This window comes from Sturnira hondurensis, unplaced genomic scaffold (assembly GCF_014824575.4).
Source record: "Sturnira hondurensis isolate 20B ecotype Veracruz unplaced genomic scaffold, ASM1482457v3 Scaffold0004136, whole genome shotgun sequence".
Taxonomy (NCBI): domain Eukaryota; kingdom Metazoa; phylum Chordata; class Mammalia; order Chiroptera; family Phyllostomidae; genus Sturnira; species Sturnira hondurensis.
The window spans coordinates 45,874,648-45,897,192 of NW_028076767.1; the positions used below are offsets into that span (position 1 = coordinate 45,874,648).

A 22,545-nucleotide genomic window follows, 5' to 3' on the forward strand; every position below is an offset into this window, starting at 1 on the left:
CCCTAGTTGCTTGGGCTAGAAAAAGAAGATGTTGTGAAGGAATGCAACTCTGAGCCAGGGTGCAAGACTCGAGGGTTGAGAATGGTTTCCACCCCAGCCTTCACAGGGCCCCTCACACAGGTGCCTTCATGCAGTGCACAAAACTGCACAGCTGGAAAGCAGCACCCCTAGACAGAAGAAAGGGTGCAGAGATTTGCCAGAAAGTGGCAGAGGCAATGAAATGAAAAGAAAGCTATAAGGTAGAAAAGGTGTTTAGAAGAAATATGATGACCAACTTATTTGGTCATAAGTTGAGACAGAAGAAGGGATAGTGGGTGGCTGCCAGGTATTGGGCTTTATTGGGCAGTCAGTGGTTCTAGTAACCATGGTAAAAAAAAAAAAAAAAGAAGAAGAAGAAAATTCAGAAGTTCCAGCTTTGGGGAAAAGCTGGTAGACACTGTTTTGGAGAGGCTGGCTTTGACGCTCCATGGAACACCCAGGTGAAGTTGTGCAATAGATGGTTGGAATAATGGTTTGACGTACAAATAAGACATATTGTCTATAGTAATACACCTGTGGGAATCATCAATATGCAAAAGGAAGGTGAAGCTGTGGATCACCCAGGCTATGGGTAGAGTAGAAAAGGTGAGGATTTACCAGAAATTTTCTTTTAATTATTCCTTTCTTGACAACATCTATAACGAATCATGAATGGAACAATGGCCAACTTTCTTGTCTTTTTTTTGCTTTTCTTTTCTGTCTCTCCCTTTCATCTCCTCCCTCCCTCCTTCCCTTCCATTCTTCCTTCCTTCCTTCTTCTTTCTTTGTTTCTTTCTTTCCAGAGCAGGGGTACTTGCCATTCGAAAACCTAATCTTAAGCTTCCTTACAGGGGAACAACTGATTTTTTCCATCAAGGCCTGTTTAAACATTAGCTGTGAAGGGGCAGGGAACCAAATACTCATAGTTTCTGGGAATGTGTCTTTTTCTTTTAAAATCTGATTTGTAATTGTGTTAAAGTGAACCCAATGATTCCGGCATGAGGCATCTTAGGAGCTGCTGTGTCTCTCTGGATAAATCTGAGTCACTACTACAAAAAAGGAAACTGAAGCAACTAATTGGATAAAAGAAGCTAAGCATGACTGTGAATGGCAGAATTTCCAGGAAAAAATGGTGTTTCAGTAACAACTACACTTTTCCATCACCACCAATTAGAACAAATGCAAGAAGGCAGCTGAGCTTGGAAATGAAACATTCTCTGAACTCACAGCCTGATTATGATGCTCTGTCTGGGAGCCATGCGCTATTACAGAACTGTTCTTCTAGAACCGCATTCCAAGGATAATAAAGACCCTGTTCAAATAATGTGGTTGTAATAGAAAGTAAAGCCTTAACCATCTTTCATTTACTTATTCACTCAAGCTACAAGTATTTACTGAATGTATTTTATGCAGCAGATATCCTTAATTCAAAGCAGACCCATGGCTTTCTTGATGCTGGCCACTGGATGTGCCCTTATGATTTTCTGTGTCATAACCCTCAGTGGAAATGCCTCCTATATGTTTTCCAGGAATACTGTTTTCTTTGCCTATACTCTAAATAGCAGTTTCTTTTAAAGAGTGTTGGTGTTCTGGGTATTTTTTTGATACAAGGGAAAGGTATCATTGATTCATATGTGATACATTCACTCATTTAAGAGAAAAAGAAGCCCAACACTAATGTCCAGACAGCTGGTGGGATACAGCTTTTTATCATTTGTACATATAGGGAAATGATTAAGGAACTCGCAGAATGAGGAGAGTAGAGGCAAGTGTATCATCAGTTGTGCTGTGACCATTCATCCTTTCACTGTGGTTATTGCATCGACTCAGTTCCAACTCCACAGGAAAAGGTCATTTCAGAATCATCCCCCACGCCCTGGCTGGTGTGGCCCAGTGACTTGGGCACTTTCCTGCAAACCAAAAGGTCACTAGTTCCATTCCTGGTCAGGACACATGAGTGCCAGAAGCAACCAATTGATGTTTCCCTCTATCCCCCCCTTCTCCTCTCTCTAAAAATAAATAAACAATATCTTTAAAAAATCAGTCCCAATGGGAAAGAAATGATCCATCCCTGGCAAGTGAAGTGGCTTCTGTCCTTCCCAGCTATCGTGTAGGAATACCCTCTAATATAACCGCAGTGTGCCTGATATTCTTAGACTAATTGAGCTTGTGTCCCTCAGAAAACAGTTCTCCCCAAATACCGACTCTTAAGGTGGATGAACGTCTTTCAGGTTAGCTACATGATCAACCAGCTGAGCAAAGGGAGGAAAGCTTAAAGCCCAAGTGTAAAGAGACACTGCCAAGTGCACATTTATCAGGAATGAACATAAAGCCACTCAAAAATAGCATCTTGGTTAAGGGAAAATGAATTAGCTGTACAAGGTAAGTGCAACAAAATGTTCAGAAAATTATCCATTGAATAAATGACTTAATATCAAGATACTTTTTTGGCCTGAGTGAAACACTTAGATATGTCTCCATGGCAATGGAGAATGTAGCTCAGCCCTGGTTTGGAAAACCAACAGGCATGAGGCAGCATACAGGAGCCAGGCTAACAGATCAGCTTTCCCGTGGGGAACCAGGCCAGCATTGTACCTAGGCTACTTTGAGATTTGCTTTTGCTAAAACTCCCTCACCCTGAATTAAGGCAGAAAATGTTTAATGTGTATCTTTGAAGTAACTTCCTAAAGTCTGAACTAAACCTCCCAAGGGCAGAGTCTAACCAGTTCAAACACTTTTTCCCTTGCATTTGCAACAGCCTTTTCTTTGTTATCTGTAAAAAGTAATCACCTAAAGCAAACCTGTGCATAATGAATGAGGGTTTTCCTCGATGTAATGCTATTAGAAAGCAATAAAAGCCTGTCCAGGCAAGAGCCAGGGCACTCTCTCACTCAGAGAATGGCCATGCCAACCCTTTTCTCCACAGGACTTCTGCAGTTTATGTGGGTTTGTTCATTACATCCACAATACCATGTACCCCACTGGTTGGAGTCCACATCAGATCCACTTTTTATATTTGTGCTATGCAGATTCTATCCTAGAGATATGCACATAATCTTGCTAATTAGTAGTATTCTTTAGATTTTCAAATTCTAAATTGTGTTCCATAAAGAGGTAAAACTATGAAGGTAGATATATTTAGCTACCCAAGTAGCTAAATATAGCTTTCATTGGAGCTTGCGTACTTTTCTGGAATACGTGGGTGGAGGGTTTTGCACCTGAATAGGTATGTGACAGATAGGAGCCCTAGGAAGAAGCAATCTCAATAGAACCACAGGTAAGAAGGAATGTTCTGACTCTGTACAGGAGACGTATCTGTGGCAGGGTGCAAGTGCAGAGGGACCTGGACACGGCAGTGTTGGAGCAGTGATTCCCCCAAATTTATTCAGGTCATTGTTGAGTCTGTTTGCCAGACACAATTTATCACCTGCCTTTGTCTTTACAGATCTCTATCAGGCTCTAATTTTGAGCAGGGGGACACCAAATAATCAAGGTCTGGATGACTGCCCAGATGACATGCATGGCTACTAATGTGTAGATCCTTCCTGATCTGCATGAGGGAGGTGTTTCTCCTCAGGCCATGGGTTACGTTTGCTTAATAGTTAACTCGTCTTATTTGAAATAATTTCCTTTGAGACTGATAAAATTACTTTCTTATAGGAGAAATTCTCTTCTAGATTGTCTTCCCTGTTCCTGTCCCAGAATCAAAGCAACTTGGCTATTAAGACAGAAATCGCTTCTTATCTTAAAATTTATTCTTTTTTGACTTTGCTTGCCAAACCTGGTTATTTTCTTTGTAAGAGTCTGTCTGAGCTCTCTTATATTTTCCCTTGGTTCTAATAAAGCTGATGTTCTCTTTTGTTCTTGACCTACTAGAGCAGGATGCAATCAGCCCATGTGTCTCATTCTTACAATAAACACGCAATCATTTAAATTTGAAATGGGTTACCTTAAACAGAGTAAACAATCTAGTGTGCAGGTCTCTTTAAAGTTGTTTACTACAGAACTATCTAATGGTAGAAAAATGGTCAACATCTTTATGGCCCAATTCAGTTCTTGCATTCTCTAAATTTAGGCAGAAATTTTTATAACTTCTTGACAGAGTTAAGTGTGCTCATTTCAGCACAGTGAAAAGTGTTGCACATGGTCACATCTAGTATTAAAAGAAGATGATACTGAAAATGGTGAACTTCCTTTCACCCATTAGATGGATGGGTGATTAGAATGACCTTTCTCATCATTTATGGGATATTTACTGAAGGAGTCCAAAGTCCAGGCTGTACGAGCCCCTTGTACAAAGGTGAGTAAGACACAGTCCTGCCCTCATCGGAGAGAAAGAGATGTCAGCTAAGAACTGCCATCAGTGTGAGAAGCACAACAGTGGCAATAGGAGGAATGGTAGGCTCAGGAGGGGGTGATCCTCAGGCTGAAGAATCAGAAGAGACTTGACTGAACATTCCCAGGCAGAATTACTTCCTGCTGTTCCCTGATTTTCATGGCACCCAAGTGATAAATGTGCAACACAGAAGAATCACTCTTCAAACTAATCTCTCAAGTACCAAAATATAACACTGCAATCTGGAAAGTAGGACAGCTTGTAAGGCCTCCTCCAGTCATACCACTTGCTGCAACTAAAGAGGAAGAACCACTTTTTGTAAACACACATTTTGTACCTTTGCTGAAGAATGGATGTGACCTGCTTGCAGAAATTCTCTCCATTTTGAGAAAACTGTTTTAGGTTCTTGTACACTTGATTATACTGAAAAATAAAAGATGCACAGGAGAATTATGGCCACTTCCAAAGGCAGAGAACCCGAGTAAACTCAGAATGCTGCTGTAATGATGACTGACATTGTAAATGATGGTGTGGCTACGAAATGCACACCTTTTTTGATGAATTCTTAAAATAAAATATTATATCTCTATTGCCTGGATATGAATGACCCTGAGAAGTTTTAAAAAAACAGCTGTCTATCTCTTTCTCCCCTAGACCAAATGCAAACAATTCAGCAGAGGGGTACATTTGAAGTTTGGCTTCCTGTTGCCCTATGTTCCTGGGAAGGCAAAATTTCGTACATTCTGAAATACACTGAGTAATCATTTTGTATCTCTCCCACAAATTCCAAAATAATTGGAAAATTATTTATATTTTTCTCTTCCAACTTCTAGGCCTCATGACAACCCTGAACCATTAGTGAGATGTAATTTGTTAATAAAAATTTGTCTTAATCCCCTCTATATCTCAATCACCTGTAGCAATAAATATATTATAAGTTGAATATTTTGAATGAACCAAACCTTTATAAATTTATTTAATATCTAAATGTAGCCTTCAGATACAAGAATTCTGATCAAAAGTTTTTGCCATGTGATTTAGAATTCCACAATTTCATTCAAAAAATGATATTTGTAAAGGTAGACCTTGGCGACAATGGATTTTAAGTGCCCAAATGGAGAGGGTAGATATCAGCTGGTTCTGATGCTTTCCTAACACAGAGAAGGTGAATTAGGAATGGAATGGTTTCAAACACACTTTCTTACAGTTGCCATCTGGGTAATGGGATAGTGGATTGCATTTTTCAAAATGCGATTTTACACAAATACACAAATTCTGGGTAGACTGGGTGCCACGCTGTGACTTGGCTCATGCAACAGGGCAGCCTCTTTCAGCATTCGGACATCTCCAGTATGTGCTGGGCACCGTGTTGAGAAGGGAAGAGGGAAGGAAACTCACATTTACTGAGTACCTACTATGTGTCAGGCACGTTCACATACATGAATCCTCTGGCCCATGGCAATCTTTCAGTCGGTACAGTAGTACCTCATATATGGTGTTAGCAGAGTAGAAAACAGAAGACAGAGGGTCACAGGAAAGTAAGGGACTGAAACTTTCTATTCCCCCCTTCATTCCCCTCCACCCTGCACACCCCCTCCCCCACCTTCCCCCCTTTAGTTTATGACCAAGTGTCTCAGGTTCTTTAGATTCTATATTTCCCCTACTATTTTGCCCTCCCCCCTATCTATTTTCTACCTACTGTCTATGCTATTTTCTGTACCTTCTCCCTCCTCCTCCTCCCACTCCCCTGTTGCTAACCCTCCCTGTGTTCTTCATTTCTATGGTTCCTCTCCTGATCTAGCTGTCCTCTTGGTTTGCTTTTGTTTTAGGTGTGGTTACAGAAAGCCATGGCAGGTTGTAGGATGCACACAGCAGTAGCAAACAGTTTTATTGGAACTGCCTGGGACACAGGACAGTGATCAGGGAGAAAAGCACTTTATTGTTAACTCCTAATGCAGAGTTTGCACCATGATGTGCCTGCAGGCACCAGTCAGGCACCTGAGTGAGTGAGGACCAGGGTGTGGACAGTGAACTTGGAGAGGCAGCTGCCACAGTGCTCTGGCCCAGGATGGCCAGATGTTCCAGTTGGTCCAAAAAATCTAAAATAAGGACTAGCATCTGAAATATGGTTAAAGAAATTGTAGCAAATGATTCACAAATTTTAAAACTCTCTGCAGAGTATGCAAAACATCCCTGTGCTGATCTCAGGTGTGGCCTCACTTGTGCACCAATGGTTCTCTTCTGAGAGTCCTGAGGGTGCAAAATCACTATTCGGCAACCAACCTTCCCCACTGTTATTGTCATAAAAATAACTGGTCATCTGGAAAAAATATGATACTGGAAGGCTTCCTTCCTTCCCTAACTTGTACAATGGAAAATTTTTATTGAACACTTTAAAATTGTTTAGCCATTTTGCTGACTCCTGTTAACTGAACATTTTCACTAAATTCCCTTAAGCCCTTTATTTTCTTCACATAATGCCAAATAACATCCCAGAAAACATACACAGGTGTTAGCAGAAGAAAATTAATGTTTAGCAGCGCACATGGCCCTGGAATAAGGTCATTTCTCAGCCTCTGTTGCCTTTCTGTGTAGCCGTGTAACTAAGTATTTCCCAAGGAGGCATGCACAAGTTTTGTGTGGAGTTACAGTGAATGTTGCTTTCCGCCCCCCCCACCCCCGACACCTGGACTTAGAAATGATGGCTGATGACATGAGGTGACTTTGAGGACAGACACCATGTGCTAAGATCATAGAGAAGACAGAGAAAAAGACTCTGGGTCCCTGATGGCCCTGGAGGCCACCACACAATCCCTCAACTCTCTACTTCTGGGCTTATTTTATGTGTCAGAGAACAATGATAGGTTTTTGTTTTTTAAGCCACTCATTTAAGGTTCTTAAAACATGCAGCTGAACATATTACTAACTCATTCAGTCTTTTAATTTTTCATTTCAAATTATGAAACATTTTTATATTTCATAAAATAACAGAAAATAATAATGAGACACATTATATACTTAATACCTAAGTCATAGAGATATTAACCGTTTTTTTTCTGCTCTCCCTTTAGGCAAGTATTTTTTTCTTTTTATAATTTCTTTGGCTATACTTGGGCATTTATTCTTCCATACAAACATATCTAATTACAGATTTTTTAAAAAATTTATTTATTTTTAGAGAGGGGAAGTGGGAGAGAAAAAGGGACAGTGAAACATCAATGTGTAGTTACCTCTAGCACACCCCCTACTGGGGACATGGCCTGCAACCCAGGCATGTGCCCTGACTAGGAATCAAACCACTGATGCTTTGGTGCACAGGCCCATGCTCAATCCACTGAGCTACACCAGTCAAGGCTAATTACAGATTTATTTAAAAATTCTGGTTGTGATTCTAATCGCAGTTGCATTGCAATTAGATATATATATAATTTTGGGAAAATTGACTTTTTTATGGCATTTAGACTTCCCATCCAAGGACATAGTATTTTCGTTTGTCCAAATCTTACTTTATGTTCAATAAAATGTTATGATTATCTTCATAGGTCCTCTAGCTTTCTTATTTGATTTGTTTAGAAATGTCTCACAGTATTAAGCTGTATATTTTTATTAATGTGCTATCTGCTTCTGTTTTCAGCAATGCAGAAACAAAGCCCCAACAAAAACACCAGGGGTGTCATGTATAAGAGAGAAGGATTTGGATGCATGCTCACAGAGTGGTTTTCTGCTCTCTAATCTGCCCAGGCTGGGTTTGGAAGGAGAAAAGAAAAAGCAAAAAGATGGGAGTGGAGGAATGTGGAGCACTCAGAATGGGAGCAAGGAATAGAATCTCCCATCAGAAGAACCAGGAAGCAGGGAAGGGGTTCTGAAATGAGCTGTCCTAGACGATGGCCCCCCAGCAGCCCACTATCACCAGAGAGCAGTAGGCAATGCACAGTCCTGTGTTGAGAATAGGGGACCTCAGACACCACGTGTAAAGATAGGGGCATGTACAGGAAACCTTGTCCCAACCAAAGTTATGAATAGAACCAGTTGGGAATATTTCTACTGCTGAGGCTGTTGCATATCCCAAACTTAACAAGCCATCAAAACTCTCTAAGACACATTTTTAAAACACAGTCTTCAGAGGTCTAGTTCTAGAAAGACAGGCAGCCCTGAAAGTTTATGAACCAGTGATTTGGAACTCAATTGCCTTTGGAGAAAGGGAGGAGCCAGTGGCAAAGGTGAGAATTCTTGTCTTTCTGAAAGATATTCAAATACAACTTTATAAAGGAAGAGGCTGTTCAAATAAAGCTTATCTTATGGCTTCAATTGGCTCTGAAGCTGCCAGTTTTAGATTTTGGAAGATGATTTCCTGTTACTTAATAGACTATTACCAAGACTTCTGGTCAAGATGGAGGCATCGAGACACAAGGCAAGCCTCCTCACATCAAAAATTACAATTAAACTCAAGAATAACCATCACTCAGAACAATCAGAAATCAGACTTCTGGCCAAGTTGGAGGTGTAGGTAGATACACTTTGCCTCCTCACACAACCAAAAGAAGGGTAACAAAAAAATTTAAAAACAAAAATAATCAGAACTGCCAGAAAATCAAACTGTATAGAGCTCTGACAACCAAGGAGCTAAAGAAGAAACATTCATCCAGATTAGTAGGAGAGGCGGAGACGGGCAGCCGAGACAGAGATGGGCAGCCAGGGCGGAGAGGATGCCTGGCAAAATGGTAGCTGGAGGACGAGGCAGTGCCACATTTGCATGCGGTTAAACTAGGAGGAACAATTGGGGAGCAAGACAGACTGAGCAACCCAGAGTTCCGGCATGGGCAAATAAAACCTCAAAACCTCTGGCTGTAAAAACATGTGGGGATTGCAGCAGCAGCAGGAGAAACTCACAGCCTCACAGGAGGGTTGATTGGAGAGAAACACAGGGTCCTAGAATGTATATACACAAGCCTACCCACCTGGGAAACAGCACCAGAAGGGGCCCAAGTTGCTTGTGGGTAGTGGGGGAAGTGACTAAAAGGTGGCTGAGAGCCGAGCAAGTGGTTTGCTTCCTCTCCTACCTCTCTGCCACAGACAGTGCCACAACATAGTGAAGCGGGTTGCCCGGCCCCACTGAATAGTCTCCACCCCTTACAAGGTAACAGGCATGCCAAGACAAAAAATATGGCCCAAGTGAAAGAATAGATCAAAGCTCCCAAAATAGAACTAAGCAATGAAGAGAGAGCCAACCTATCAGATGCAGAGTTCAAAACACTGGTAATCTGGATGCTCACAGAAATGGTTCAGTATGGCCGCAAAATAGAGAAAGAAGTGAAAGCTACATGAAGTGAAACAAAGAAAAATATACAGGAAACCAACTGTGAAAGGAAGGAAACCAGGACTCAAATCAACAGTTTGGAGTAGAAGGAAGAAAGAAACATTCAACCAGAACACAGTGAGGAAATAAGAACTCAGAAAAGTGAGGAGAGGCTTAGAAACCTCTGGGACAACTTTAAATGGTCCAACATCTGAATCATAGGAGTTCCAGAGAAGAAGAGGAAGAGCAAGAAATTGAAAACTTACTTGGAAAAAAAAAACAATGAAGGAGAACTTCCCTGATCTGGCAAAAGAAATAGACTTCAGAAAGTCCAGGAAACTCTGAAAGTCCCAAAGAAGTTGTACCCAAGGAGTAACACAATGAAGTTCATCATAACTACATTACCCAAGATTGAAGACAAGGAGAGACTCCTAAAAGCAGCAAGGGAAAAGGAGACAGTTGCCTACAAAGAAGTCCCCATAAGACTATCAGCTCATTTCTCAAAAGAAACTTTGCAGTCAAGAGGGTCCGGAAAAAGTATTTAAAGTCATGAAAGGCAAGGACATACATCCAAAAGTACTCTATCCAGCAAAGCTAACATCTAGAATGGAAGGGCAGATAAAGTGCTTCCTAGATAAGGTCAAGTTAAAGGAGTTCATTATCACCAAGCCCTTATTATACGAAATGTTAAAGGGATTTATCTAAGAAAAAGAAGAAGATCAAAAATAAAAACAGTAAAATGTCAAAAAACTCAGAACTATCAATAACTGAACCTAAACAAACAAAAACAAAAATGAAAACCAACTAAGCAAACAACTAGAACAGGAACAGATTCAGTGAAATAGAGATCACATGGAGGGTTATAAGTGGGGAGGGGTTGGGGGGCAGAATGGGGGGAAAGGTATAGGGAATAAGAAGCATAAATGGTAGGTACAAAATAGACAGGAGGAGGTTAAAAACAGTATGGGAAATGGAGAAGCCCCAAAATGTATAACTTATGGACATGAATTAAAGTGGGGGAATGATGGTGGGAGAGGGGGTAAAGGGCAGAGAGGAATAAAAAGGAGAGAAAAAAAACTGTAATAGCATAATCAATAAAATATATTAAAAATTTAAAATTCCACAATAAAAAAAGAAACATGGCCCAAATGAAAGAACAGATCAAAACTCCCTCCCACAAAAAGAAGCAAACAAAATGAAGATGAGCAATTTATCTGATGCACAATTCAAAACACTGTTTATAAGGATGCTCAAGGAACTTGGTACCTCAATAGCATAAAAAAGACTTAGGCAGGCCCTGGCTGATGTAGCTCAGTGGATTGAGCACGGACCTGCGAACCAGAGGATCATGGTTCGATTCCCAGTCAGGGCACATGCCTGGGTTGCAGGCCAGTTCCCTGCAGGCCAACTCCCAGCAGGGGACGCACAAAAGGCAACCATACATTGATGTTTCTCTCCCTCTCTCCTTCCCCTCTAAAGATAAATAAATAAATAAAATATTTAAAAAAAAAAGATTCAGGCAGAAATGAAGGATATGCTGATGGAAATAAAGAACAACTTAAAAGGAATCAACAGTAGAAGAGATTAAGCCAAGAATGAAAGCTATGATATGAAACACAAGGAAGCAAAAAACAACCAATGAGAACAAGAAGGAAAAAAAGAATCCCCCCAAATAAGGATAATGTATGGAGCCTCTGGGAAAACTTTAAGCATACCAACATTCATATGATAGGAGTGCCAGAAGGAGAAGAGAAAGAGCAAGAAATTGGAAATCTACTTGAAAAAATAATGAAAGAGAAATTTCCTAATTTGGTGAAGGAAATAAACATGCAACTCCAGGAAGCAGAGAGTCCCAAACAAGATGGACTCAAACAGGCCCACTCCAAGACATGTCAAAATTAAAATGCCAAAAGATAAATACAAAGAGGAATCTTCATAGCAGCAAGGGAAAAGAAGTTAGTTGCCTACAGGGGAGTTCCCATAACACTGTCAGCTGATTCCACAAAAGAAACTTTGCAAAGGAATTGGCAAGAAATATTCAAAGGACCAGTTGCCTCTGCAGCAAGGTTGCTCTACCCAGCAAAAATATGATATGGAATCTAAGGGCAGATGCAGAGCTTCCCAGACAAGAAAAAATTAAGAGAGTTCATCATCAGCAAACCATTATTATATGAAATGTTTAAGGGACTTATTTAAGGAAAAGAAGATCAAAACTATGAACAATAAAATGACAATAAACACCTATCAATAATTGGATCTAAAAAACAAACTAAGCAAACAGGAACAGAGACAGAATCATGGATACAGAGAGCGTTTTGATGGTTGACAGATGGCAAGAGGAATTTGGTGGATTGGGTAAGGAGGTAAGGAGATTAAGATGCACAAATTGGTAGTCACAGAATAGCCATAGGGGTGTAGAGTATGGTATAGGAAATGAGTAGACAAAGAACTTATTACACACATGACCCATTAACAAAGGGGTAACATTTGCCTGAGGGAGTTACGGTGCTGGGGAAAGAGGCAAAGGGAGAAATACTGGGTCAACTGTAACAGCATAATCAGTAAAATATAATTTCAGAGAAAAACATAATAGACTAGTACCTCCTAACTTTTGTATCATGGCATACTTAGAATATTATATTTGTATCAGACACTGTAATGGATAGACAAAATTGTTCCAGGCAGAGGCAACTGGTCCTTGAGCTCTGCCCCGACCCCCAGCTACACCCTACCAATTCAAGAGCTGAGGGGAGTTGTGTCTCAGATACAGCTGCAACCTATTCCCCAATCTGCAGTGGGCCCAGGCACACACAAGTCTGGAAGCTCTTCAAGACTTGTACATGACATTGGTAATTTATTGATCAGATAAGAGCGGGATGTTCTGCTCATAATAACACTGGAAAGTATCTTCATTTTTGACCCTCTATACACTATACTGGACACTCCTCAACGAATCCTGTCCCACACTGAGATAAAGGTGGCATCGATAAATAAAGGAGTTGCTAAAAATACTTCCATTATTTTAGCATAACCCCTTATTTAGAACCATGATTCTGTTCCTTTCATTATGAACCATCTACTCAGAGGTGAAGACAAAAGCTGTGGGAAGCAGACTTGCATAGATATTAAAGCAGAACCCAGGGACCATCTTGTCCAGCACATGTGTGTGTGCAATCAGGACATATTGGAACATGGCTACTTTGAGAGGATGAAATCTCTTAACCTTGGCTTTGGCTCCCCCTTGCCTACCCCACCTCCTTTCCCACCCAACTCTCATCCACCAGTGAGGCCCTCCGAAGGAATTCCATGGAGCAGAGTTTGGAAGCCACTCAAGTCCAATCTTGTTATTTTATAGTTAAGGCCCAAAGAGCTAGAGAAAGAATCTTATTAGTTAGGGACTGAACTGTGATTAGAAATGTTAGATAAGCAAATCAATGAGATGATCCATTAGAAACAAGATATTCTAAATGGTCTATTCAGTGTACTTACAGTAAGTTTACTCAGATTGATGGTCACCTACAGTAAGTGCTATGAGTAGTATAGATGGATGGCTTCCTCATGTCACCAGGCTGCACAGGAAGGGCCTGCTCGGTCAAAGTCATGTGGGAGGCATATTTTTGGGTTTCTCTTCACATCCTTCAGTTTTCAAATACCTCATCCCACATAAAATATTCATTCCAGGAAAGAAACTACTATTGATCTTACATCGCCATGTGAATTTAGCATGTTGCTTCTCCTGGGGGTTATTACTTATTAGGAAAAAACATTACAGGTTTTTTTTTCTGGCTGGTGACAGAATATTTGGGATCTTTCTGAGCCCCTGAAAATTTCTTCACTTTTGACAACTAGTATCCACAGTCTTTTCCCATTTAGCCATCAAGAGAATGTTTCTGTCCAGTGCCCTGGCTGGTGTAGCTCAGTGGATTGAGCTCGGGCCTGTGAACCACACGATCACGGTTTGATTCCCAGTCAGGGCACATGCCTGGGTTGCAGGCCAGTTCCCAGCAGGGGACTCACTAGAGGCAACCATACATTGATATTTCTCTCCTTCCCTTCCTCTCTAGAGATAAATCAATAAAATCTTTAAAAAAAAAGAAAGAAAGAAAATATTTCTGTCCAGTGTTGGCAAGCAAATTCTAGGCAACTGGAGCTGATTAGACAAATCAGTTAGAAATGAAATTATTAGACAAATGACTTGCAATCAGTATAAAATGCACTATATAAACCTTGGCTTAGGTGATTTGCCTGATTTTTTTTTTATGATTTGAATGATTAAGAAGGTTAAATTAATCTATTCTAGAAAAATCCATTTTTTAATTTTAGGTGTTAGATGTTTTCTTTTTTGGATAATGATGATATTCATTGTGTTAAATAAACCATGACATTTTACTCCAATGTAATTAAATACGCTTTTGCTGGATGCCCTTCGATGCCAGGCGCAGTGCTGCCGATTTCACCTGAGGCAGTACGTCAAAGCAAAGCCACGCCAGCGAAGGGCTTCTTGGGTTCAGTAGGCATCTGTGTAATGCTTGGAATCCCATGGCAGGCGGTTACAAATGACGAGACATAGAACGTTAAAAAACACGGTCTACTTCATCTTCCCCTCCTCATACTTTACAGACGAGGCGACAGGCGCAGGAAGTGTGGATTGGCACGTCACACATCTTAGTGATATGCACTGGGGATCGTCCGGACCACAGACCTCGTGCTAGACTCGGCCGGTCCCTGGTCTCTGCAGCGCAGCAGAGCCCCTCGGGGGCCATGGACCATTACAGCAGCAGCGTTTTTGTTTATTAGTGCCTGCCAACACCTGTGACCCAGACGGAGCCAGTATAACGGGAAGCTCAGGTTGGCATCTGAACAAGGCTAGAGAAACAGCCCTGCAACCTGCTACTGTTTTACCAGCTGACAAAAGTTTCAGGTACCGATCCCTGAAGGCCTGCCTTGAAGGACTCCTACCTGCGTGCTGAAAGAGCCAGTGAAAGCAAAAATTTGGTTACAGCTTATTATTCGCCCTTGATTTCTATGACATTGTTTCATAGGAAGGTGCTACATTTTTTTATGATTAAATTATTTCATTTGGAGATAATTTGACCCTATTTCCTTGCACATGGACTTGAAAAAAATTTCAGTTGGCACTCTTTTTAGGTTTGAAGGTCAGCTAACGGGCATTAAGGCATCAATGCTCAGGGGCAATTCTTTTCATTTTTAAAGATAGAAGTTTTAGAAATCTTTTTAATGTAAGTTCCGATACCTCAAGATGAGTAAAAGTCCTACACGGGGTTTAGGCAGTCTTTGCGCCACCCTGGAGACAAATGATCTGATCACAGACACTGATCCTGCTCTTTGAGGTTGAATGGCCCAGCTCTCGGCCTGTGTTGCCCATTGGCACGGGACTGAAAATAGGAGATTAAAACATTTTTTTTGTATCATAAGCCCCTTTGGTGGTCTGGTGAAGCCAATTTTACTCAAAATATTTTCAAACATATAAAATAAAATGACAGGATTACAGAAAACTAATGATATTGGCATACATATTTATAAAAACATTTTAAAACCATAAATTATGTGCGCTTTTTAATTAGGAATTCCTCAAATTTCTAACCCAAGCAGATTAATTGTGTTCTGTGCAACCCTAGGCACTCATGGAATGGGACCTTCTACAGGTGGTTGACACTTTGGGTTCCTTTATAAAACTACCCAAGTGTTTCCATAAAGCGTTCCTTTGTTTTATTTAATATAACCCATTTCCAAGCGGCCGCCTTTTCTTGACACAGGACTGCTCCCCGGGCACCAGCTGGGGCTGATCCAGGGCATCAACTGAACAGGTGGCGAAGGTCAACAAGTGCAAACAAATAAAGGTCGCAAAGCGTCCACGACTTTAAGAGGATTTAGAGGTTCTGGCGGACGGGATGGCCACTTCCTCTTGACTCCCAGACAGCTTTGGCGGCACTGGGCCCTGGGACATAACCCCCAACGCTGTGGGCAAGCGTAGGGATCCTGGGGGCAGTGGTTCTGCGTGGGGTCAGGAACTCATCAGTGTGTCTGGGAGGAGGCATTAGACTGACACAGAGCTGTGGGGACAGTTGTCTTGGGGCTGCTCAAAAGGAAACATTTCGCTCAATTCCTGACCTAAAGGCAGCTTTAGAAAAGGATGTTAGGTTGTCAGTTCTTTTTTAAAAAACTTAGTCGGGCTTAATTTTCCCTCTCTTCTATCTCACTCTTTCTTCTTTGGTGACTGTTGGTGCTAGGTTTTTGCCTTTACTTGTCCAGTCCCTGCCCCACTCAACCACCCCATGCCCCCTCCATGCAAAAACAGGATCAAAGTATCAGTGGTGAGAAAGTATCAATGTTAATGGCATTAACATTTTAGAAGGGAACAAATGCAAGGACTGAAAAATAAACAAACAGCAAATAAATAAATGATAAAAGGCTCTTTAAGCATTTCTGTAACGAAGATTGGAGGAAATTAAAAGGAGAGAGTTTCTTCAAATCTATATACAACCATATTGCTGATTTTTTTTTTACATTATACATTACTTTAGCATTTAAAAAGTTAAAGCAGGCAGAGGCTGAGACTACATTGTCACCATTAATATTACCAGCCATTATGACTTTATCTCATTTAGCTTTTCCGACTCGTGAACTCTCATTTTGTAGAATTGCGGATACAGGTCCATCTTCTCTCAGCTTGTGCTCTCTGCACCCATTGGACGTTTTCTATGGCTCTACTGCAGCCCTCATTTATCTGTTTTTCAACTTTTTTAAAAAATAAAATACTTTGAAAGACCCCTTACATCTGTTGCAACCAAGTTTTGCTTCTTGGCACCATTTCTTAGGATAACACATGGATACTTTTTGATAACTTTATTTCCAGAGTAAATACATCCTTCTCCCCTTTGTTTCAGTCGCTCCACATTTTCTAAATTACATCTCTGCTATTGCTGCAAAGGACTTTGGGGATCTTTGGACTTCTGGCCCGAGTCCTAGAATTGGTCACCCTCCTGGGACTGAAAGAAACACACTAGTACAGCTGTCTGAGAACCACTGCAGGGCGCACAGATTGGGGCGTCTCTTCCTCCTCCTCTGGGACTTGGCAATTCTTGACTCTCTATGACATGAGAAAATATGCGAAAACCCTCTCTTCTAAACTCCTTCTCAGAGCCTGAGGTTGCTGCAGACATTCTGCGTCTTTCTGTATCTACTCTGTGCATAATGTTGGCACCGTTGGTGTACATCTTAATGTTTTCTACACGGCCACCTTCTGCATGCAAATATGATGCTATACCCACTCAAAGTTTTTCTAAGACTACGAGAATAAAAGACGACAATGACCTGCTTTGTCACTTGTGAGAAAGGGCAATTAAACTGAACCAGAGAAAAACCAGACTTTTGTCCCACAGCCAATATCTAAACGTGTAGTTCCTGAGCATCTCAAACTCTAAGTTAAAGTACAATAGTACATAAACCTACTCCTCAGCCCCCTTCTCACCCACAAAGATGCAAATTACACCAAAGTACTCACTGAACAGTTTGCCAGCGGGTCCCGCATGCTGAAATGTTTCTTGCTTCCGTCCTTTTCAGCTGTGCTCTAGCCTTTGGAGAGTCAGGACACTGCCCCAAGGTTGGGTGTGTCCTAGACTTCCTGGATTCAAAGGGCCATGTCAAACACCCTGAGGAGGAAGTCCCACCCTGAACTTGCCTCCTGTTTATTTACTGAAATAGCAGAGAACTGCTCCGGGTCAAGAGAGCTGGCTTGAGATGGTGAGAAAGACTTCTGTAAATACTTACAGAGCAGAATGCAGAGTCCTGAGCCCCGCAGCCTGTAGAGAAAACCCAGAAGCTATAAAGTATCCACATAATCTGGGCACTCTCAGGGCTGGTACATGCTGTCTTAGCTTGCTGAATGAGCCACATTTTTAATTTTCTATGTGGTAGGATGTTTGGACCTGTGGAGGCCTTTCCGACCAGGGCCTGTCCCTCCTACAGTCAGCTAATTCCTAGAAATAGCAAACAACTTGCCCTTGAGCACATCTTTGATATGCAAAGCACAAATCCAGAGCCCAGACCCCTCCCCCATCCTCTATCTAAAACTTACACACCAAGTCAATATTTTCCTTGCCCTAAATCACCCCAGCACCCAGTACCAATTAGGACCATACCTATATAACTATGATTATGATAGGATAATCAAATGTTGGAAAAATTTTAGTTTCAGGAAATAACCAATAAACTTAGTAATCAGTATGTGTAAAAAGCTCTTGTTTCAACTGAAGGTATGACCCAGGTCCCCTGGCTCCAGGAGACCATAAGCAGTTCCACCTTTGTGCCTCAGGAGGACGGCAAGCAATCAAGGTGGTATCTGAGCCATGGCACTCCAGGGTGAGGGTGAGAAACCCACCTCCCAGGACACAGATGAAAGAATACTGCAGCTTTTTACCTGATTAACTTTTTTCCCTGAATGCCAAACCCCGTACCTACACTTTTCTTCTTATAAAAAGTGTCAGTTTAAAATGGAATTGAAGACCATCTATTAGGGTACAAACCCACCATCTTCTCAAATGGCCGGCCGTCTGAATAAAGTGCCCATGAAGATTCAACCCCTGTTTCTGCCTATTGGGTCTGGTGGGTGACAGGCAGCATGAATGCTGGCTTTTCCAGTTTCAGTTATAGTGGAAAATGTCCAGAAAAGGCTATTAAGGTGCAGGGTGTTGAGAGAAAGCCCCTCAACTCTAAGGTCAGGATCAATTCCGAAGAAGTGACCTGCAGCCTTATTCAAAGTCACAGGAGCTTTAACAGAGGAGACATACACGGGCAAAGCAGTGCTCCCAGGGGTGGCTGGCCCGGGAGGAGCCACACCCCTACTAGTGCAAGGTCCCTTTGAAAGGGGGTTAGTAGAAGGCGTTAATAACAAAACCAGCTACCAGGTAGTTGTGTGGGCCTCCCTAGAGAACAACAAATCACTAAGTTAAAAGAAAAGTTAAAAAATATTATCAGGCAGTTACTACTGTCATCGTAAGACACCTCTAAACCTGTAAGAATTTTTATGAGTTTACTTGACCCAAACTAACAACAATTGCTGGGAAGCAAAATCTCAATTAATTAAGAAAATGCTCCAGAGAATAGCAGTTTAGTATTTTATTTTATATATCAGAATCAAAGGAAAGGACAGGAGGGACTTACACACAATCCATTGGTGATAGATTAGGGAAGTGGGAAAAAAATAAAGGGTGGGGGAGACTCTGAAGTTAGATAGATGAAATGCAAAATGATAAACACATACTTTTACACAGGCGGGTAGAGGATAATTAACAGTTAGAATTAAGATAACAACAGTAACAAAGAGAGGATTTATGGTCTCTCCCTTGTTCCCCACCTGTGCTTTGGAGGGTCTGGAAAAAGGAAGTTGGGTGTTCCAAAGGTATGTTATCATCACAGATGCAAAAAGAAAACACACAGGCTCATTTAAGGTAGGAATTGACCTTTGTTAGGGAAAAATACTGGCCTAGAACATGACTACGAGGCGTGAATTCCTTTCAGTTAATGAGTTTCCATTTCAGACCATCCTTCGTGGTTACTCTAAGTGCCTGCGTTTGTAAGGCTGCCACTCAGGCCGGAGTTTGCTGGGTTCTGTTTGTGGCCCCTTTTCTTCCACACTGTACTCCTCTGTACATTCACCGACTTCCTTCCCGGGAGCGTGACGTTCATCTCTGGGCAGTATTTGGTTCTCCGGGTAGTCAGCCAAGTGTGAGGGCACAGAGAGTTAAACAGTCACAGAGCGTTTGACGTCTTCGGGACGCCTTGGCTGCTGGAGCCATACTGCGTCTCTAAAGTGAGTTCCTCTGAAGAGCATACATTAGTCACCTCTGGGGCCCTAACTCAACCCACTCTCACTCCTAGTCCAACAGGGCAAGAGGCTAAACTATCAAATTAAGGAGGATTTTTCCATGTTCACCCTCAGATATTCTATTTACTCAAAAGGATAAACCGAACTAGAAATCAGCCTTTGGAAACTTATTTTTTATTGCTTTCTCTCCAGCTGTGGTTCCAGTTATCAGTCCTTAGATTTCCATCTAATGGCCTTGGTAACAGTCATTTGCTGGGTGTGGGTAGCCTTTCTCTGACTGGCAGAATCCCGAATCCAAACAGAGCCCCATCAGCAGAACCCAGTGGGGCACTTCAGAGCTGTCCACGTGGGCGTGCTTCACTCATCTGCCTCGGCTCCATTCATTTGCCAGGATCCATTCAAAGTCTCTAGAAATAACAAATGGAGGAGGGGGTGGTTAATATTAGTAGAGAGAACTTGCCCTGCTGCCAGGCTGCAGATGTTGTTACTGTTGATTGGATCTCAGTTCAGCAAGCTTGGTACCGGAGTGGCGGCAAAGAAAGATTTCAGAGCCAAGAATGAAATACAAACAAAAGCTTATTTAGAAACTCACAGAGATAGAAGTGAGCCAGTTGGGCTGCATGCGCTCAGGAAACAAGTTACAGAGACTAAAGAAGGGCCCTTGGAATTTAGGAGAAAGATTATGTTCCCAGAAGGACGGGAAGGGGAAAAGGCCTGGCATGCTTCAGAGAGAGCATGCAAGCTGGGAAAGAAGGGGTTTGGAGAAAGGCGCAGATGCGCTGGAGAGAGGGGAGAGAGATGGAGAGCTGTGCTAAATCCTCTGTCCTGAGGGTTTTTATCTCCTCTCTAAAGGCAGGGACCTTAGGACCCACCTTAGAAGAAGTCCCAGGGGAGAATCTCAATAGAATATTCATCAGCTTTCTTTTTTTAATTTATTTATTTATTATTTTTTTAATATATTTTATTGATTATACCATTACAGTTGTTCTATTCCCCCCCTTCAATCCCTTCCACCCGCACCCTCCATCCCCCACCATTCTGCCCCCCTTAGTTTATAACCACGTGTCTCAAGTTCTTTGGATTCTATATTTCCCCCACTATTCTCGCCCTCCCCCCTATTTTCTACCTACCATTTATGCTATTTTCTGTTCCTTCTCCCCCCTTCTCCCCCTCCCACCCCCCTGTTTCTAACCCTCCATGTGTTCTTCATTTCTATGGTTCCCCTCCTGATCTAGCTGTCCTCTTGGTTTGCTTTTGTTTTAGGTGTGGTTGTTAATAACTGTGTGTTTGCTGTCCTTTCACTGTTCATATTTTTCATCTTCTTTTTCTTATATAAGTCCCTTTAGCATTTCATATAATAAGGGCTTGGTGATGATGAACTCCTTGAACTTGACCTTATCTGAGAAGCACTTTATCTGTCCTTCCATTCTAAATGAAAGTTTTGCTGGATAAAGCAATCTTGGCTGTAGGTCTTTGGATTTCATGACTTGGAATACTTCTTTCCAGCCCCTTCTTGCCTGTAAGGTCTCTTTTGAGAAATCCGCTGACAGTCTGATGGGTACTCCTTTGTAGGTGACTGTCCCCTTATCCCTTGATGCTTCTAGGATTCTCTCCTTCATTTTGGTCTTGGCTAATGTAATTATGATGTGCCTTGGTGTGTTCCTTCTTGGGTCCAACTTCTTTGGCACTCTCTGAGCTTCCTGGATTTCCTGGAAGTCTATTTCCTTTGCCAGACTGGGGAAGTTCTCCTTTATTATTTGTTCAAATACGTTTTCCACTCGTGGCTGTTTCTTTCCCCCTTCTGGTACCCCTATAATTCGGATGTTGGAACGTTTAAAGATGTCCTGGAGGTTCCTAAGCCTCTCCTCATTTTTTTGAATTCTCATTTCTTCATTCCTTTCTGGTGGGATGTTTTGTTCTTCCTTCTGGTCCATTCCATTGATTTGAGTCCCCGTTTCCTTTCCATCACTATTGGTTTCCTGTGCATCTCCCTTCATTTCAATTAGTTTAGCCTTCATATATTCCTCTAATTTGTGACTTTGTTCCTCTAATTTGTGACTATAATCTACCAGTTCTGTGAGCATCCTGATAAATAGTGTCCTGAATTGTGCTTCTGAGAGGCTGGCAATTTCTTGGTCGCTGAGAGTTATTGGCTCTGGGACTTTGAGTTCTTCTTGTGCCATCTTTCGGGTTGTTCGTGCCTGTTCCATAGCAGGATCAGAGCCCTAAAATGTTCACTAGAACAGGGCAACTAAGTCACTGGGTTGTGACGTTGTATGTGGGGGCGGGGTCAAAGAGCGACAATGGCTCTCACCGGTATTGCAGGGCAACTGATTCGCTGGATTGTGACGCTGTATGTGGGGGCGGGGTCAAAGAGGGACTCTGGCGTCCCATCTGCCGCCTGCCACCCCGGCCCTCACCGGTGCCGAAGGGCAACTAAGTCGCTGGGTTGTGACGCTGTATGTGGGTGCGGGGTCAAAGAGGGACTATGGCGTCCTGTCCGCCACCTGCCGCCAGGGCCCTCACCGGTGCCGCAGTTGCTGCCGTCACATGGCCCACGCGTTTCGTCCCACTGCTTGCGAGTGTGCCGCCGCTGCCAGCCCTCGTCCCCTGGGGCCTGCGTGGTCTGTCTCACTGTGCGCGAATATGCGCCCGCGGTCTGCCCCGCACCCCAACTGGTTCTCGTCTGCCTGCGCGCCTGGGTCGGGGGGCCCTGTCCTGCCCGACCCTGCTCGCTGCTGGCTCCGCCCCTCTTACCGTCCCCGTTGAACGGTTAGATGTAGTCGGACTTCCGTATAATTCAATTTTCTGTCCTTTGGTTGTGTCTTTGTTTCTCCAAACCTTTGTTGTATTCAAACTTGGTTGTGGGAGAAGGCACAGTGTTTCCACCTATGCCTCCATCTTGGCGGAAGTCCTCATCAGCTTTCTAGGTGTGTTCTTTCAGGGTCATGGTCTGCACTGACTGATTGGTCAGCACTAGGGCAAGGGGTCATTAGTCAAGGCCCCTGGTCCTGACATCAGCCTTGGCATCACCCCTTCTGGCCTTGC

At 42.4% G+C, this 22,545-nt stretch overlaps 1 protein-coding gene across 5 annotated transcripts in view; it reads right to left on the reverse strand.

Annotated features, from left to right (window-relative positions):
- NOSTRIN (nitric oxide synthase trafficking) overlaps positions 1-17,278 on the reverse strand; it is a 62,434-nt gene extending 45,156 nt beyond the window's left edge. For 2 of the 5 annotated variants that reach the window (XM_037044539.1, XM_037044538.1), the window contains exons 1-2: positions 17,176-17,278; positions 4,692-4,777 (exon numbers count right to left, since the gene is read on the reverse strand). In XM_037044539.1, the coding sequence (XP_036900434.1) occupies positions 4,692-4,777; positions 17,176-17,202 (113 nt within the window). In that variant the 5' untranslated portion in view covers positions 17,203-17,278. The remainder of the gene's footprint in view (positions 1-4,691; positions 4,778-17,175) is intronic. The other 3 variants (XM_037044537.1, XM_037044540.1, XM_037044541.1) reach the window with 2 other exon arrangements.
- Between the last annotated feature and the right edge of the window lie 5,267 nt (positions 17,279-22,545).